The 18,524-nt window shown below is 40.6% G+C and overlaps 1 protein-coding gene across 1 annotated transcript; it reads left to right on the forward strand.

The window, feature by feature from the left end:
- Nucleotides 1–284: 284 nt before the first annotated feature.
- On the forward strand, nt 285–11,249 carry LOC115829537 (pterin-4-alpha-carbinolamine dehydratase 2). The gene is made up of 4 exons (XM_030793664.1): nt 285–401; nt 1,578–1,709; nt 9,977–10,057; nt 10,714–11,249. Exons 1-4 carry the CDS (start codon nt 300–302, stop codon nt 10,807–10,809), a joined length of 411 nt encoding a protein of 136 aa, XP_030649524.1. The 5' UTR covers nt 285–299; the 3' UTR covers nt 10,810–11,249.
- The last annotated feature ends 7,275 nt before the right edge of the window (nt 11,250–18,524 follow it).

Genomic DNA, 18,524 nt, shown 5'->3' on the forward strand with positions numbered 1-18,524 from the left:
TGTTTTCATCTCTTACGTTTATTAAAGAAAAATCGAATAAGGCAAGGTTTCGTTTATTATTTATTGTTTCCATTTTTATCCTTTAATATGTTCTTTCTGGACCTGAGAGATGACTCGCATAACCACAGTCTTATTCATTGCATTTTCACACCATTTTGGTGCTGTAATATTCTGTATCCAATTGAAGTGCATTTTTCTTCAGGCAATGTGGAAGGCGCCTAAGTGTATCGGTAGATTATGAACACACACGGCGTTTCGCACCTAGGGAGGGAAACGTTCTTGTTCAAACGAACAGCAGTATGCCGTGGTTAATGTTTACTTTAAGGTTAAGTCCTACTGTATGGCTGTGTCCTTTTTCAAAACTGGGCAACATTTTGGGGCCCACACGTGCAGCAACAATGGTAAGATATTCCGGCGTGAGTTTAACGGCAAGTAGCGTGTGTACCTTCGGAAAGCGATCTGTAAGATTTAAGGACGAGATTGACTCCCATCCTTTTACAAGTTTTGAACGAAATGAAAGTGGTTATAGGTAGCCTAACGTAATGAGACTTACGTGATTGTTAGCATACACAAATACCGAAGTAAACAATACCGTGACGCGACGTAAATTGCAGTTTAGATGAGAGAATTTTATAGACTACTCTCTGACCTATTTTTTCCGGACAAATTGCAGTTTTGACGAAGTATTTAGATTATAACCGTTAGTTTAAGAGGTTGTTGATAGTGGTGAAACGCGCGAATAGCAACTTACATACGTCACTCCATGGCTGTAATCGGTTATTAGCTCCACAGCAGCGTGTCGTGTAGCCGTAATGCATTGTAGAGGTTCATCTATAATTCAACACAATGCAAATATAAAATACACGAATTACTAGTTAAACCAATATTGTCATGGATTGTCTCAGAAATGGTGAACGTTTAACTGAGAGACCTATACGGCCATCTTGTGGAGACTGTGTGTAACTTTTTGAGAGTTTTTTCCCTTAACATATTCTTTTCGGGCTTCATTTTTCTTCTTCGCCCGGAATTATCATTGTAGTTTGCAAGTCTGAAGGTCAAGTTTTCCCGCACTGCACATCGGCAGTAGGGATAGAAATTCATCGATTCAGAATGGCTTCAAGTATGTTCTAACTGAATGACATGCCACTTCATAGCAGAAAACCAAAAACGCTGACCCAAATGACAGTTATTATAATATTTAGCTGTAAATCAAAGTTTACAGCTTAGTTATGATATTTAGAAATGCAGTGTCATAACAGTGCCGTATTGCACAGTCAGGCGTTGTCTTAACGGACTGGGGCCTGATGACGATGAGCGGGACTAACTGATTGTAGCTGTATCCGATTTGACAAATGATAATTTTTTGTAATGCAGAGAGAGAAACAATGTCACACTACTTTTCAAAACTGGCCAGTTTGTTTATGATTTCTAATTAGACCCCACAAGTACATAGTTCACTACATCCTGTAATATACATTTTAAAATATAGGGATTAAAGCAGCCGCCAGCACTTGACGTAATTTGTTAGTAGATCATGGAGTTCTGATTGAGAGGTGCTGATCTGCCTTGTGGTCCAGGCAACAGACTCCCATTGGCTGACTCCAGCAGAGCGAGAGCAGCTGCTGATGGAGCTGAAGGCTACTGGTTGGGTTGAAGTGGAGGATCGGGATGCCCTGTATAAAGAACTGCACTTCAAAACTTTTAATCAGGTGCGTTATTGACAGTCTCCACCCCACCTCACCACTCAGAACCACGGGTCTCTTTGATCAGTTTCCATCAGAGTGGGTTAGTGCTTGGAAAAAGAAAAATATGCATAGTTAATGAATATAACTAAGAAAAATCAAGATGATTTGTGTAGTGTTATTGATAAACCAAATTTTAAAGATTTAATAAATGCCCTTCAGTGTTTCATATGGAGCAGAATTTTAAAGATTTATTAAATGCCTTTCAGTGTTTCATATGGAGCAGAATTTTAAAGATTTATTAAATGCCTTTCAGTGTTTCATATGGAGCAGAATTTTAAAGATTCCGGTTAAAACACTGAAAATACAAAATCCTCTGTCCAGGAAAGTCTCAGCATCTTAATAGAGACATCAGTAGGGTGGTCTTATGGCCCATGTGAATTGAGTATTTGTGTTTGCATATGGTCTAATTACCAGACCAGCACTAGTTAGTGACAGGATTAACACAGTCTTTGGCTTTACCTTGAGGAAGGTCGTTTCTGTAACGGCAGTGTAACTGACTGCAAACGTATCAAATCATATTTGAATATACCAAACAACAGAAGATTATAATTTGATATTCAGGAAACAAGGCCTCCCATTCCTTTTGTAACTTCAGAGGTAACTTCTTAGGTCAGTCTCAGCTGGTTTAGCCATCCATCATTCCACTCTGGAGCCATAAAAGAACATTTAGTCAGATTTGGTTTTGCCTTGTCAATTTGTCAGGATCAGAAAGTAGCCTGAGTAGATCTGATAATAACCTTGATTTTATATTTTTGTCTGTGTTTGAGTTCATTGAAATATCTTTAAAAATCGTTTGGGTATCATGGACAAGCAGTCAGTCCATCTATAACTCCAGCTATGAATGTGCATATGATTACGCTGCTCAAGGCTCGTCAGGCATCTTATGGAGATCCAGGCCCTGTTCAGTCCACTCTCAGTGTGCTGCATATGGAGATGGAGTAGACCTGTTGCCTGACAAACAGAGACAGTCTTCTGATCTATAGTGCACTGATTGCTCCTCAGGATTTAAGTCCCAACCATGAGTTTCATGAAGGTCACTTGTGACTTATGTCTTTATTTCTGTTGATAGTGGTCTTTTAATGGAATGTGTAGTGGGTACTAGTCAGACAGGAGTCCTGTCTGATGACTGCGATATGGACGGTGTGACTCACTTCCTCCAGACTCACAAATTCAGATTACAATATCTTAGGGCTACTTAGCAGACTGCTGTTAATCCAGCAGATAGGTTTTTTTTTTTTTAACCTACTGCTTTATTTTAACACCTCCCCATGTTTGAAGTCATGGGCCAGTTTCTTCCCTCCCTTGCCCCCCCCCCCCCCCCGCCCCCCCCAAAAGCTCTCGTCTTACCACTGCACGTCAGAAGACATTAGCCTGAGATGCAGCAGAGCACCAGCGGCCGCCCGCTGGGGTTTCATTCGGAATGATTTCTTTCACAATCAGACTGCTCAAACCGTCTCAATGGCCCCACTCCTCTTTCTTTTCTTTTCTTTCTTTTTTCTCCTTTCTCCTTTGCTTTTTGTTTGTGTGTAGATGTGATTAAACCACGTTGTTCCAATCTGACATCTTCACGTTGTATGTGTGTCCTTTACATGTCCTTTTTTTTTGCTGCTAGAACATTTTTAGAAGTAATGAAAAGTGAATTTTTGGACAGGTACACACGCATCAATTCCTCTCAAATTCTAGCTGAGATGCCCAAATCTGTCTGTGTAAATACATCCACACATCTCTCTGTCTCTCTGTGTAAAGGCTGATTTATAGTTGTATATAGGCTTTTCACAGAGTCTGTGCTGTAGGCTATGCAGGTGGCCTGTGCTGTCCTGAGCATTTGTACTGATGCACTGGTGTGTCTGCGTTGCTTTGCAATTACACTGCCAAAATGCTATGCCACTGAGTTGAGTTTCTTCCTGTACTTCAAACAATTGTGACCGATCTTGTTGAAGTGGGAGCTAATAAATGTTGAACAACAATTACTTTTACTGAAATGACTGAAACGCAGTGACTCTTTCAGAGGCGAACGCACTTGTCCCTCAAGTTCTTCCATCTCTTAGTACATTCCGTGACGTCCAAACCGATGTTTGTAGAAATCTCTTTCCATTAATTTTCTCAGTAGTGGTAAAAAAAAATAGCCGGCGACATGTAGTTACATTTCTGGGGAGGTGCACGGTCAGGCTACAGCGTAGGGTACACGGCTACGGCGTCCATAGTATGAATATAGTAAATGTAGTATGCTATAAATATAGTAAGTATAAACTGGCTTTAAGGACATGTCTCACTGTCTCTCTGTGTAAGGACACGTCTCACTGTCCCTCTGTGTAAGGACACGTCTCACTGTCTCTCTGTGTAAGGACACATCTCACTGTCCCTCTGTGTAAGGACATGTCTCACTGTCCCTCTGTGTAAGGACATGTCTCACTGTCCCTCTGTGTAAGGACACATCTCACTGTCCCTCTGTGTAAGGACATGTCTCACTGTCCCTCTGTGTAAGGACACATCTCACTGTCCCTCTGTGTAAGGACATGTCTCACTGTCTCTCTGTGTCAGGACACATCTCACTGTCCCTCTGTGTAAGGACACATCTCACTGTCTCTCTGTGAGCAGGGTTTTAACTGACAGTAGACAAACCAGTTTGGATGTGACTGTAGGTCCCAGGGAGGACTAAGACTGACACTTTGTTTGGCTTTTCTGTGTTTTTGTTTTGTCCACAGCTAATGAAATGACAGAATTCTAAAAAAGTAAAGAAGCTTTACACTAACCAGATGGGCCTAGGCTGGAGCGTAAACGTAAACTGGGATTTAGGAGGGACATGTAAGTTGTTTTTTTCAGTGGAGAGATGGCATTTCAGATGTTTTGAACATTTGAATTCTTTCTCTGAGGCAACAGTAAATACCTGCTCCTCATGTTTCAATGCCTCCATTGTAATAGTAAGCATTTTCAGAGTGGAGTTTCCAAACATACAGAAATCATGGTCTCACGTTAGCTTTGAGACACAAACATAATGCAACAGATTCCATTCTGTGACCAGGAAAATAACATCCCATAATAATTTGTCTCCTCAGAGTTCACAGGAGCATGCCCAAAATCTCTGAGTGAAGTTGTGTGTCTGCTGTTATTCCAATATTATGCCATGTGCCTGCCCAGTTTTAGCCCTAAGAGAGAGCAGACTCGGGAGATGCTGGTACCTGGAGAATAACAGATTTTGTATTTGCTTAAGGTAAAGCAGACGTCCAAAGTTCACCCACCTATCTTTACTCATCAACACAGAGAATGTTAAATCAGCACGTCCAGGCTAGCTGGAAAGGCAGTAGGGTAAATGATTCTATTCACTGTGCTAATGTGTGTCGCACATTTTAAACTTAAAGAGAGGAACAGGTCTGCAGAAGCCCCTCTCTCCAGCTCCTAATGTCCACTGTCTGAATCTGAGCTCTTTTTACTCTCTAAAAGAATGAAACAGTTTTCTTTTTGCAATCTTTTCTTCTTTTTAAAAGAACTCATTTATAGATGTACTCTGTTTGTGTTTAGCAGGTTTTGTTGAGTAGTAAGCATAACCCTCAGAGGAACCAAACTCGTGTAATGTTTTTATTTTCAGGAGCCGAAAATGTCTCAGTGTGTGTACAGGGTGCTAGTCTCCCACACTAAAATCACACTTGCACAGGGAATGGCATTTGTCTTGTGGAATGACAAGACAATTTTGGATGATAATGAGTCTCAGAGATAGGGTAGCGTGAGACTGATAAAATGTATAAGTCCATAAGCAAACAGCCCTTATCTTCTGTGACCAGACCGTCTCTCCCTCCTCAGGATATAGAACTTTGGGTTTAAAAGAGTAATCTTAGAAATCAGTATATGTATTGTGAATCAGGAATGGAGCTTTACTAGCTGTTAAATGACAAATCTTATAACACCAAAAACACTGTGAAGCCATTCAGTACAGAGTTTGTTCAATAAACTCATTGCTTTGGAGCTGGAGTTCTTCCTTTCAAATATGTTAAGTTTGTGTTCCTGCACCTCACCAAATCTATGTTTCTGTCCTTCTTAAAAAAAGAAAACAAAATTGATGCTTTTTTTAATAGGATGTAGTGATCTATTTCATGGTGAGTGCCATGATTTAATGGATACAGTAATTGCTGAGTAAATTGAAGGTAGTTAATGATGTACGAAACTGCCTAAAGGTGCTGACAGGAATCACAAAAAAGTGACAGGAAGTTACAAACTAGGGAAGGGCACATTTTGATGAACGTTAGAAACAGCGATTGTGTAACAGCGATTGTGTAACAGCGATTGTGTAACAGTGAATGTGTAACAGTGAATGTGTAACAGTGAATGTGTAATAGTGAATGTGTAATAGTCAATACAGTTCTTTTTAGTGAACCTCACTCTTTGTTTTTTTCTACTCGTGCCCTCTGTCCACAAGCACAGCCCTACACACACACAGCCGTGGTGTAATGGGTGTGGCATGGAGTATAGTGTGGTGTGGTGAATGTGGTATGGTGTGATGAGTGTGGTGTAGTGTGCTGTGATGTGTGTAGTGCGGTATGGTGAATATAGTTTGATGTTATGAGTATGGTGCAGTTTGATGACTGTAGCGTGGTGTTATGAGTTTAGCGTGCTGTGATGACTGTAGTGTGATGTTATGAGTTTAGCGTGGTGTTATGAGTTTAGCGTGGTCTGATGACTGTAGTGTGGTGTTATGAGTTTAGTGTGGTGTTATGAGTTTAGCGTGCTGTGATGACTGTAGCGTGGTGTTATGAGTTTAGCGTGCTGTGATGACTGTAGTGTGGTGTTATGAGTTTAGCGTGGTGTTATGAGTTTAGCGTGCTGTGATGACTGTAGCGTGGTGCTATGAGTTTAGCGTGCTGTGATGACTGTAGCGTGATGTTATGAGTTTAGCGTGCTGTGATGACTGTAGTATGATGTTATGAGTTTAGCGTGCTGTGATGACTGTAGTGTGGTGTTATGAGTTTAGCGTGGTGTTATGAGTTTAGCATGCTGTGATGACTGTAGCGTGGTGTTATGAGTTTAGCGTGGTCTGATGACTGTAGCGTGGTGTTATGAGTTTAGCGTGCTGTGATGACTGTAGTGTGATGTTATGAGTATAGTGTGGTGTGATGAGTTTAGTGTGGTGTTATGAGTTTAGCGTGGTGTTATGAGTTTAGCGTGTTTAGCCTGCTAGCTAACCCCCCCCCCCCCCCCCCCACACACACACAAAAACGCATACTTCAAAGAAACTATCACTATTATTGTTATTAGCAGTAGTAGTAACTGTAGTACTAGTATTATGATGGTATTATTGTCAGTATTGTTGTTATCCTTATTAGTATTATGGTCATCAATGTTGTTACTATTATTATAACTGTTTCCATATTACAATTATTGGCGTTGCTTCCCCCATCACAGCTTCAGTCCTTTGTCTTGTCCCACATATAGTTGTTTTTTGTTTGTTTGTTTGTTTGTTTGTTTTTACTTTTCTTCTTTTTCCCTCACTCCCTTATTACCTTTCATTGATTTTGTCCTTCTGTCTGTCTTTTTGTCTACCTGTTCACCAGTCTGTCTGTCATTCTACAGTATGTCACCTGTCTGTCTGCATGTTTGTTCGTTTGCCTGTCCACCTGTCTCCTCTGTACACAATAAAATTTATAAGAAGAAACAAGAGAAAAAAAAAAAAAACAGACAGAAAAGTACGATGTGACTCCCATGTTGGAGGGGTGGTGGCGGGCTTAAAAAAAAAAAAAAAAAAATGAGTTCAGCGTGCTGTGATGACTGTAGTATGATGTTATGAGTTTAGCGTGGTGTTATGACTGTAGTGTGATGTTATGAGTTTAGCGTGGTGTTATGAGTTTAGCGTGCTGTGATGACTGTAGTGTGATGTTATGAGTTTAGCGTGCTGTGATGACTGTAGCGTGATGTTATGAGTTTAGCGTGGTGTTATGACTGTAGCGTGGTGTTATGAGTTTAGCGTGCTGTGATGAATGTGGTGAGTGAATGAGGTATTAGAAAGACAAGGGTGAGTCAGCTGACATCCTGACATTTTCCTCAATCACAAAATTTGAATTTGAAGTAGTTCGCAGGATTACGAGATGATGTAAATATGAGGACATGTTTGCCCATAATGCCTGCAGTTGTTAATTTGCACAATTCTATTTGAAATATTATCAAATCAAAAGGCAAGAAATGGTGTTTTCTGTCAAATTGGAGATTGTGTAGAGGAGACAAAGCCCAGTTCATGCTTTGGTAACAGAGCTAGTTGGCATATTTGGTAACAGAACTAGTTGGCATATTTGGTAACAGAACTAGTTGGCATAGTTGGTAACAGAACTAGTTGGCATATTTGGTAATCAAAGGAAAGACTTGATATGAAAAGCACTCTCTTTACTGTGGTTTTTTTTTCAGCTGCAGAGTAGGAATGTCTAAGCTATTGTAAGAGGAATGTATGGAGAAAAAATGTTCTTGTAGTGTAATCTAAAAGTTGTAAAAAAGTGTAAGGTGTGTGTGTGTGTGTGTGTGTGTTGATGGGCAGCTTTGCTGGGGTTGAGGGTGGGGCTGTGTGGGACAGCCTCCATGCAGGGAGTCTGTGGGAGAGCAGGTCAAACCTAAGCTGTGTATTACACCATTGAAAACCAACCTGTGGGTAATAAATACATGTTAGAAACCAGGGCCATATTGTAGTTTTACCAAGCACTCTGGTGTCAAAACTGTCTCATCCAGTGTTTTATGAAAATCTGTCAGTAATGACCAAAAATAGTGGCAGGTCTTGTCTTCACATTGTCCTCAGTGATAACCATGACACAGAGCTGGAGCTGATGGGCTTGTCATTACACTGTCTTTAGTGATGGTTCCGAGTCAGAGCAGGAGCTGACAGTCTTGTCTTTACATTGTCCATAGTGATGGTCCTGAGTGTGGTGACGGTGTCATGCTGTAGAGGTGGGAAGGGTTAGCCCTTCCCTGGAACGCTTTACCAGTCTTGTAGTCTTTTGGAGAACAGTTTTGCTAGTGGAATGATGACTGTTTGGAGGCTGAGTGGGGAAAAAAGTTGGATTAAGTTTAAGAGCCGACTGTGTGAACACAACAACTCAATCTGCTTTGTCACCATGGTGCACACAACACTCTTCACTTGTCTTATGGTGTGTTCCTGTCCTCATCTGGGAACTGGGACCTCTTTTGGACTGAAAAGGGAGGGTTTTGACCACAGTTTACATGGACTGCTATTTAATAATTGCCAATATTCTTAATGCAAGTTGAGAAAAAGCAGATGGTGTGCTTAAATTGGTGGCAGGGTTAAGTTACAGGAATATGTCAATTACTTAAATTGATCAGGAGATGAGGTTTCTTGATAGTCAATTTGATCAAGTTACTGATCGTATTACATCATGTGTGCAGAGGGAGCTCTCCTGAAATTGGTTACAGCACACTAAAGTCTCAATGCAATTTCCTCTCCTGAGTTACTCTGTTTTGTCATGTCAGAAGGTGGACACAGCAGCAGGTTTGGCCACCGAGAGGACCTGTAAACAATGGCTGTTCAGTTGATTTAATTAACTTAAGGAAGCATTTAGGGGCTTAATTGAGATTGCAGTGGGAAATTGCTCTGAAATAGCCGGTACAGATTTTTTTCTTTCACAGTAGGCACGGCACACAGGGGATTTTGTAGGTCTTTCGTAGGTAATTCCAAAACCCATAATCACTCCCTGGATGGTCTGTGATTGGAGCACACACATGCCACCAGAAATATGAAGACTGTGCCCCTCACAGCTCTGCCTTTAGAGCAGAGTTGGCAGCCATCCAATCCTGGGCCACTTTAAATGACCCATCTTCCCCATTTCATCCTCTGCATTCTGTCTTTCATTACCATTGTTCCTGTGGAAGAATTGCCGTTGTGATAAAGGATTGATTTTCCTCTATGTTTTTTATATGAGCCAAATGTCATAGAATTACCCATTACTTAAACACTAAATTTGTTCCCTTTGAAATGCTCTCCTCCCTCCTAGAACCTTAAACATTTAAACTTGGTCTCGTATTTTAAGTTGATTCAGAAAGTAAATAAAATTACAAAATTTTCTGTCATTAGGCATTTGCAGGCAACACCGGGGGGCCAGAACTCTGGAACAGGAGTGGTCATATCTGTGGCCTGTTTAAAGTGTGCGGGTGTCCTTTTTGATTTTCTCTGGATTTAAACTTTGAATCAACAGAAGTTGGAAACTCCTTTGGTGGTGAATGAGTCTTTGTTTTTCTTTACACAGGCTTTTGGCTTCATGTCTCGAGTGGCTTTGCAAGCAGAGAAGATGAACCATCATCCGGAGTGGTTCAATGTTTACAACAAGGTAGGAACTTCCAACACGGCTCCTACTCTTCATCTTAGAGCCACAGTTTATAATGCTTCTCAAAGTGTATAACAGGACTGGACTGCCCTAAGAGTAGGTGAGAGGACTCACACATCAAGTTTTCACAAGGCCTTTGAACATTCTCACTGCAAACGGCAAACAACTGTGGTGTGTAGTAGACTAGCTCATTTTTCAAGTCAGTGTGCCAAGGTTCAGTTAAAAAAAAAGACAGAGCGAGAGAGAGAGAGAGAGAGAGAGAGGGGGGGGGGGGGGGGGGTGGGGGGGAGGATTATTGAAAGGTAAGCCAGACATTTTCTTGTGAAAATCTTTGTAAAGAACAGGTTTTTTTTTCCCTCAAAAAACAAGTAGCAGTTGATATGACAAACAGGGCCTGTGCAAATCTCTGTGAATCTTAATTGAGTGTTTTAGTCATTGTATGGTAGGCTGACTGTGCGGTGAGGTATTTGCCCTGTAATCCTCTCTTTATTAAAGTGAGTGCAGGATAGGACAGGCCTAGGACACTCTCAGAGCTGCTCTCAGCCGCACGCCGCTCTCAGCTGTGGCTCAGCCATGCTGGTCTTATTCCCGCTGTGCTGATGTCTTTGTGTTTTTAATGTGTATATGCTGCCACTCGAAGACTTCCCTCTCCCTTTCAGGTCCAGATCACATTAACCACACACGACTGTGGAGGACTCTCGAAAAAAGACATTCGAATGGCCAAATTCATTGACAAAGTTGCTTTAACTATGTAGCAACCTCTGTCATATTTCACTCAATATTAAATCAGGATGGAACATATTATGTATCTGCTTTTGCTGTGTGCTGTTGCTGGAGCGTCAGAGTAAACCTGGAGATCCCTGGAGCTGATTTTTCCACTACACTGTATATCATTATCCTGAGGTGATGGATATGAGCTGAGAACATGCATGAATGTCTCAGTGTTCAGAGGGAAGATTTGTACGTGAGTTGGTTGGATGTTTGAAAAATAGTTCAACTAAATTTAATAAGAAGAAATATCCGCATAATGTACATTGTTTGAGATCTTCCCTCTGTAACTGCTCTTGGTGAAAACCAATTCTTTTTTCTAACAGAACTTTGCAGAGGAAATAACAATTTGAACCTCTGAAATATATAATGTTGAAAAATAAACCAACCATTATTGCTGAATAAAATTTTATCAGAAAAACACAAACACAAATCATGTGAATCCATTCCGCAATTATATTTCAAGGCCTGCTTCATAGTTTATGAATATTGTGTTTAAATAGATAGCAGTTTGTTGAATGGGCTGAAGGGGGAATTCCAACAGCAGTTTCTGTCCTTTGAAACATGCGGTGCAACCAGCTCTGATCTGCTGTCATAATGCTGCATAGATCTTCTGGAGTTATATTTCATTTACCATTTTAAAAGGAGAAACACATACTTCATGAAATAAAATGCAATAATACTTCCTAAATGGTTTCCATTGACCTTGCTGGGCATCTCTGGAACTCCAGTTCAATAATAGCTGAGTAAAGTGTACTGGTAACCCGGAGAAAAGGAGCATGTCAAATCCTACCAAACACATGAGGAAAAGTATTTTGAAACAAGAGATTGTCCATGTATTGTTATTAAAAATGAGAGGTCAGTACTGATTGTGTTCCTGCTGTTCTATTGCTAGACTCCACATCATGCTCTACAGTTACTTGGACCCTGTTTACACTTGGTTTTAAAATGCGTCTTGGGCAATCGGATCGCAAGTGGAGAGTGCTAAATACAAATGTAAATGACCCACCAAGACGCATTGTGATCCCATCACTCAAACCAGTTGCTGAGGTGGTCTGGCATGCATTTGACCACACATCTTTTGTAGTGTAAACGCTAATGCGTCCTGACGCGTCCCCAGCAGAGACCACCGTAATAACCTTCTCGCGAAAGTGGCGTAGGAGTAACAAAATCCGAACACAAGTGGTCAGCTGGTCGCCTTGGAGACGCATGATAGACACAAGTGTATACAGCAATGTGTCTCGGCTGTCCAATCGCCCAAGACACATTTTAAAACCCAGTGTGAACAGGGCCTTACAAAATAATCATCAGCCTCAAAAAATTTGAGGTAAAAGACATGAGCAGAATGTCCATATGAAACAGGCACTGAACCTCATTTTATGAGAAACACATTGTTCTTTCATTCTAACATGCTTGATCTTTTTAAGGAGGTTAACACTTAAATTGAAATAAATTATGAAATTGAACAGTGAACATTCATCTGTTTCGTTTAATGTGTAAGGGACTAAATATGAGCCTTCCACCAGTTTTTCTATTTTACAATTTTCAATTAACATAGTTTTTCAATTACAAATAATTTTACAATTATACTTTTGTGGAATGAAATATTTAAGACTTTTTTTTGTCTGCAGCTCTGAGCTGCTGTGCTGTTGGATTGACCTGCAGTGTCTCATGAATGGTGTTGAATAGTGGTACCACCAAATCTAAGTAATTACTGGGTTATAAAAATAATATTTATGTACTAAAATTCATATATGTATATACACACACGTACACACATACACACACATATATATACATATATACACACACACACACGTAAATATATATATATATATGTATGTGTATATGTATATATGAATTGAAACCAGTGTTTGAGTCAAGGACGTCTTCAGTTGTAGGCATGCACACATGCACTGCCTAAATTTGCTGAAGAAACTTGGGATTTGGGCCAGTAAAACAGATTTCTATTTTGTCCTTAATTCTGAAAAATTGTAATTCATCAACTCACAATTACAATATACAAAAATACTGTGAGTCAAACAGTGGATTTAGGGACTTCATTTTATCTGTATCTACAGACATAAACACATAAGCATCAACAGGGTAACTATGGAAACTGACTCCATGTTTATGAGTGATCTTACCCAGGGGAGCACATGTAAACAGAATAAAAGTTGGCCACGAATGCTTGTGGTGTACCTCAAAGATCCAGTGTCATACGTCTCCCAGAAAGTATTACCAAGTATTTTCAGCCAGTCGAGTACGTCTGAAACAAGTGTGTGGCTGTGGTAGAGAGACCGAACCAGTTCCACTGACTGTTGATTTAGATATTCTGGTGTAAGAAGTGAAAAATGGTATGTACGGATTGAGAGTGGAGACCCTGACCTTACTGGAGCGAAGTCTAAATCATTTGCAGCTTTTATCAACGCCATCTCTGTGGCATGACAACCTGACTGAAATTTATCTAGGACATTGTTCTGGTACATTGTTCAAATAGCTGTTAAACTGTTCTTCCGTGATTCTGCCAAAAAAGGATAGTTTTGAGTGAGGCTTGTCGTTTCTGAAGATAAAGGAATCTAGATTGAATTTTTTTACAATAAGTTTTACTTTTTCCATCTTGAGAACATTCAGAGAGATCCTAGCATCTATAATGTGTTGCTACTAAGGTTATTAAAAAACGGATTATATGAAATATTGTATGGGAACCGTATCCAGGGCACAAGCAGGGGAATTCATATAACAAAAAACAATATTCTTTCTTTCTAATAGGCCTCTGGTGAATTTATTTTAGAAGAACTCATTGTGTTGTGTGGTGGAGTGTCTGCACTAGAATGTTGGCAGTCTGTGAAACAAACAATGTCAGTTTATGTAGTAACAATTTTCTCATGAGTAAATGAAGTAAATTCTTCACATTTGAACAAGGCGGTGTAACCTCTATCGTTCGATTAAGTTGAGGTTTGATTGTTGCATACAAAATTTCTGAATTATTCTTGTTTTCATTGTTAAGAAAAAGGCTGTGTTTCAGTATGTACTGCCTTATTATAGTAATTATAGTCTTTTAAAACTTCAGTGAATAGATCATTATGTTTTCCTCCATTTGGGCTGTGCCCTCAGGTGAATGGATTCATTAAACATGGATTTTGTGGAAGATTTATTTTCAGTCAGGTTAGTGGCAACACTGTTGAGTGGTTCTAGGCCTTAAGTTGAAGTCATGTACTGGCCTGTGTCCTGAGCCGTACCTAAGACCAGAGGAGTCATTATAAATAAGCCTGGCAAATACTGTCACACGGTTAGGATTTATGTAACGTTTCTTCACGACATGTTCCGCATTATGTTTTTGTGCACGTGTGCTAACTGAAGGTGTGCAAGTGATCTGAGATAGCGATACTGATTCTGAGGGTCTGTGAGTTGGTGAAGTTGATTTACACTGGCTCAGAGACATGGTAAGTAAAATCGAGTGAGTGCAAAAGATGAACGACTGTTGTGGCTTTGACATTAACTGTATTGCTTTAATCCCATTAAAAACCCCCTACCCACAAGTGATAAACCTTTTCTGTTGTTCCAATTGTTGACTGATAAAAAATGGAAAACATCCTTGTTTGCAAAGGCAATCATCGTCATTCCAGTGAAACCAGGGTTTTACCTAGAACAGGTCCCAGTTATCCACAAAGCAAAGCAGCAGTCTTCAGTCAAACATTTAATGCAAAATCAACTAAATGCTTTGTTTCTTCTTTAAAGAGTTTGCAGTGGAGTCAATGTCATCCTAATGTCTGGAAATTTGTTTCAGATCCAACTCAGCAGACTGCAGAAATCTTTTCGTTTCAGCAGCTCTGCCTTCACAGAATGCCAAAAAAAGGACTTTGTTTACCTCCATAATTCAGGCTACAGATACAGTCAAGCAATCAGTCCATCAGTAATTACTTACCATCCTTACAGCAATACATAAAAGCTACAGAACCACTGTGTCATGTACTGAGCTTGCCTAGTGAAGGGAAAAGTGTGTCTTGCCTACATGCAGCGTAAGGACACAGTGACGAAAACGATTTCAGGGGCAAAGGAAAATCCAGCTAGACAGGTAACAGCTAGACAGGTAACAGCAAGACAGGTAACAGCTGGAAAATTTCAGACCTTTGTTGAACCTGGGACACACACACACAAAAAGATTAAAAATCCAGATTAACAATTAGAGGCCTGAGAACAGTTTTAAAAAATCTGAGATTAACGAACAAATGGAAGTATCTGGACTTTGCTATGCATTACTGATATTTAGATGGAAGTATCTGGACTTTGCTATGCATTACTGATATTTAGATGGAAGCATCTGGACTTTGCTATGCATTACTGATATTTAGATGGAAGTATCTGGACTTTGCTATGCATTACTGATATTTAGATGGAAGTGGATGTTGTGATCTAGTGGCACAGGACTGTTCTTTAGGTTGAAAACATCACAAAGTCTGCCAAATACTGGGACAAAGTGCCAAATACTGGGACTTTTCACCTGATTTCAGGCACCAGGAACCTGAACTGAGCAAGGCAGTAATTCCACATCTACAATCCAAATCTGAAAAGAAATGTTCAGTTGACAAAATAAGGAATATTTTGCTATGTTCTTAGTTTTCACTGATAAATCAATGACTTTGATCAAAGAGGAATGGGGGAAGCAGCTCAGTGCCCTTATCCTTGCAGAGACACTGGATTATCTTAAAAAGAAGCTCATAGTTGCTGAAATCCTAGTTTTTCTTTCTTTTTTATATTCAGGCGTCAAAGCAGAATCCTCTTGACGTAACCTCTATTATTCTCACAGAACAGCGACAAGCAGATCTCAGGGAACGACTCGAGGTTCTGACTATGGTACTGATGGGAGCAGTTAAATACCAGGCTCTGCCTTTGTGACTTGCCATGAGACAGTATCACGGTGAACATGCCGTGATTCCGTCTCCGAGGAAAGCATGCTTTGGCTTAGCCTGTTGACTATCTTCTGTGCCTGTTCTGTAGACCTCTGCCTGTCCTTGGTCTTTCATGAGTCACCTCTCTTTGCATTACTTCTTTGCATGACTGCTTCTTTGGGTGTTGAAGCTAGGGCATGTCCTTTCTTGCACAGTATAGGGGCATAGCTGAGTGCAACACTCTGGCTACCTTCACACAGATGATCTGAATGGTAGAGTCTCTACTGGCTGGCCCACATAATGAGGAGGGTGATCTTGGGTTTATTAGTAGGTGAGATATAGAAGTACATTTAGGAGGTGGATGAGTCCTCAGAGCTATACCGTAGACCAAACGTGGTATCATCATAGGCTGGCTTAGCTGTTTCTCTGAGTGCCCTAGCACTTAAGTCATTAGCACTATTAACACCTACTGGCCTGTTCCTCTGCACATTTGGGAAGGCCTCTTTAGGTTGCATTAGGTTTTTTGGCGCACACAATTCACACACTTCTTACTGGTCTCTGTGCATAGCTGTCTCCTCTTCATGGTGGAGTCCCTTGCTCCACAGAAGCTTCTTTCATAGTTGTCCCGTGCAGGGCAGTAACAGTTTTCCCCGGTATCTTAGATGTTTGTATGTCTTTTGCTCACCTGACTGCTAAATACTCATTGAAGTACTGACACTACAGTTTGTGTTGCAGCCACTGTGAGAAGTATAGCAGTGTGTACACTGCACCTGCCTCTTTGAACATGCAGTAGTGGGAGTCTATTTTTAACCCTGGCATTTAATTGCTCGGCAGGCTGGCCACATAAGACCCCCAGTGACTCACTGTGAAGTGGTAGTTCTAAACAATCGACCAGCAAAAAATCTCTTCTATGAAAACCAACAGATAATCAAAGCCAGCACTCAGGGGAAACTGAATTTGAAAGTCCACCTCAAGTCTCACCACACTTTACCAACAAGCTAAGTTTATTACATTCTTAGTAAATTAATTAGTTGGTCTTGTGCTGCTGTCCTCCTGGACCTCTGTCGCTAGGCTCTGTCGCAATTACCATGTAGGAAGCTCCAGGATAAGGTAAAAAGGGACTTGTGTTCAGTACTTCATTCCAAAATCTCATGTTAATCATCATTTCTCAGTGAATTAACGTGTAGCACTGGGACACACAATGTGAAATAGAAAAAAAGACTGTCCACTCCTCCCTCTTCACTATGAGTGAGTTCAGTAGCATTTTGGGGTAACGAAAAGGCATCCACTACAACACAAAAGATGCCTATGTAAGATACCGTTTACCCTTGGATAGAAGAGAAGTATGAGACATTTAAGTAACAGTGACCCATGTAAAATCAAAGAGGATTACATTCACCCACACAAGGAAAACCTGGCATACTGACAAGTTCCTACACAAAGGAAACAGGTAGGTGCAGCACTGTCTAACGTTTCTCCTAGAGGCCTCATAATGTATACACTCTGTAACACAGGCAAGGGCTTCCCTCCCATTAGGAAACCCACTTGAAAATCGTTAGGAATGTGGGTCTAACACCAGAGACGATTCTGTCATTAAGACAAGCCCTCTTTATTTTACAGTATGACACTCTTGGGACCACAGGTGTGCAAGTGACTTGAGAATATGCGAGAAGCCTTTTAATGCGTTCAGTGGCTGTTGTGTACTTGTTCATGTCTCAGGAATTTTCCAACTTATACCAGTCTGGCTACAGGTTTTAAGACTGTTCTCACTTGCTATCACTTGCTATCTGTACTCCTGACAAAATTTGCTCAGAGTTTCATGGCTCAGAAAAATCAGCAGTATCATTGCCCAATATAGGGCCTGGGGCTTTAGTTCAATAACTGGCCCCAGTATCAGACTGTAGAGCGATGCTTCCCTATCCCTCTGTCTCTAATGCCTCCTATACTCCTGTATTTGACATCAGAGGATTGAACTCAGTCCCTCACCAGCAGCTTTCCCCAACTGTGTGTCATCTGATTGGTGGGTTACATGTCTGCAACAAAGTTGAAATTTGTTGGTGGCTTTGACATCAGAGGCAGGGATTTCAACCCAGCGCCTCTGTAGTGCATTGGTGAGGTTTTACTGACAATAATATATTAACTCTGCATGTACGAGGGCCCAAAAGATATTCCATTTGGAGGATGATGCACATAACTGCAAAGCCAAATAAAACATTTTGTGACATATTGTGTGTCTGTGTATCAGTATGAATAGTTAATTGAGTCTCAAAAGAATGTGTCCCTCAAAATGCGTTGAAAAAACTGCTTCAAATGAATCATGTTTACACATGAAGAATAAGCTTTATCTGGGGTGTATGATGGGACCTGATGATGCGTGACATACTCATTGGTCACACCATATAATCATAAAACCAAGAAAATCATACTGTAATCCTGCTACATCACGCTCTCTGCTACTGTACAAAAACTAATGTTATTGCAACCTGCGGGTTACAAAACAATAGCCCATTGTGAACAATAGCGTAACAGTATAGACACAACAATAACCTAACAGACGCATTGAGCCACCACATGCATTTGATCCACCTAAATTTAATAAACTCCTAATTTGTGCTCTACTCCACATTGGATTTCCTTGAAATTCACTTGTAAGCAGTAGGCGATTTTTAGGGGGATGAGGGGGGGATGCCATCACCCTTGTTAGCAAAATGACCAAAATGCATTCCCCTTGTTAACCTGCCATCCCCCTATATACTCTATAGAGTAGTGTCAGTGACCATTGGGCGATCCCCCCCTGTTGACCACTGGGC

Source organism: Chanos chanos, chromosome 16, assembly GCF_902362185.1.
Source record: "Chanos chanos chromosome 16, fChaCha1.1, whole genome shotgun sequence".
NCBI lineage: Eukaryota > Metazoa > Chordata > Actinopteri > Gonorynchiformes > Chanidae > Chanos > Chanos chanos.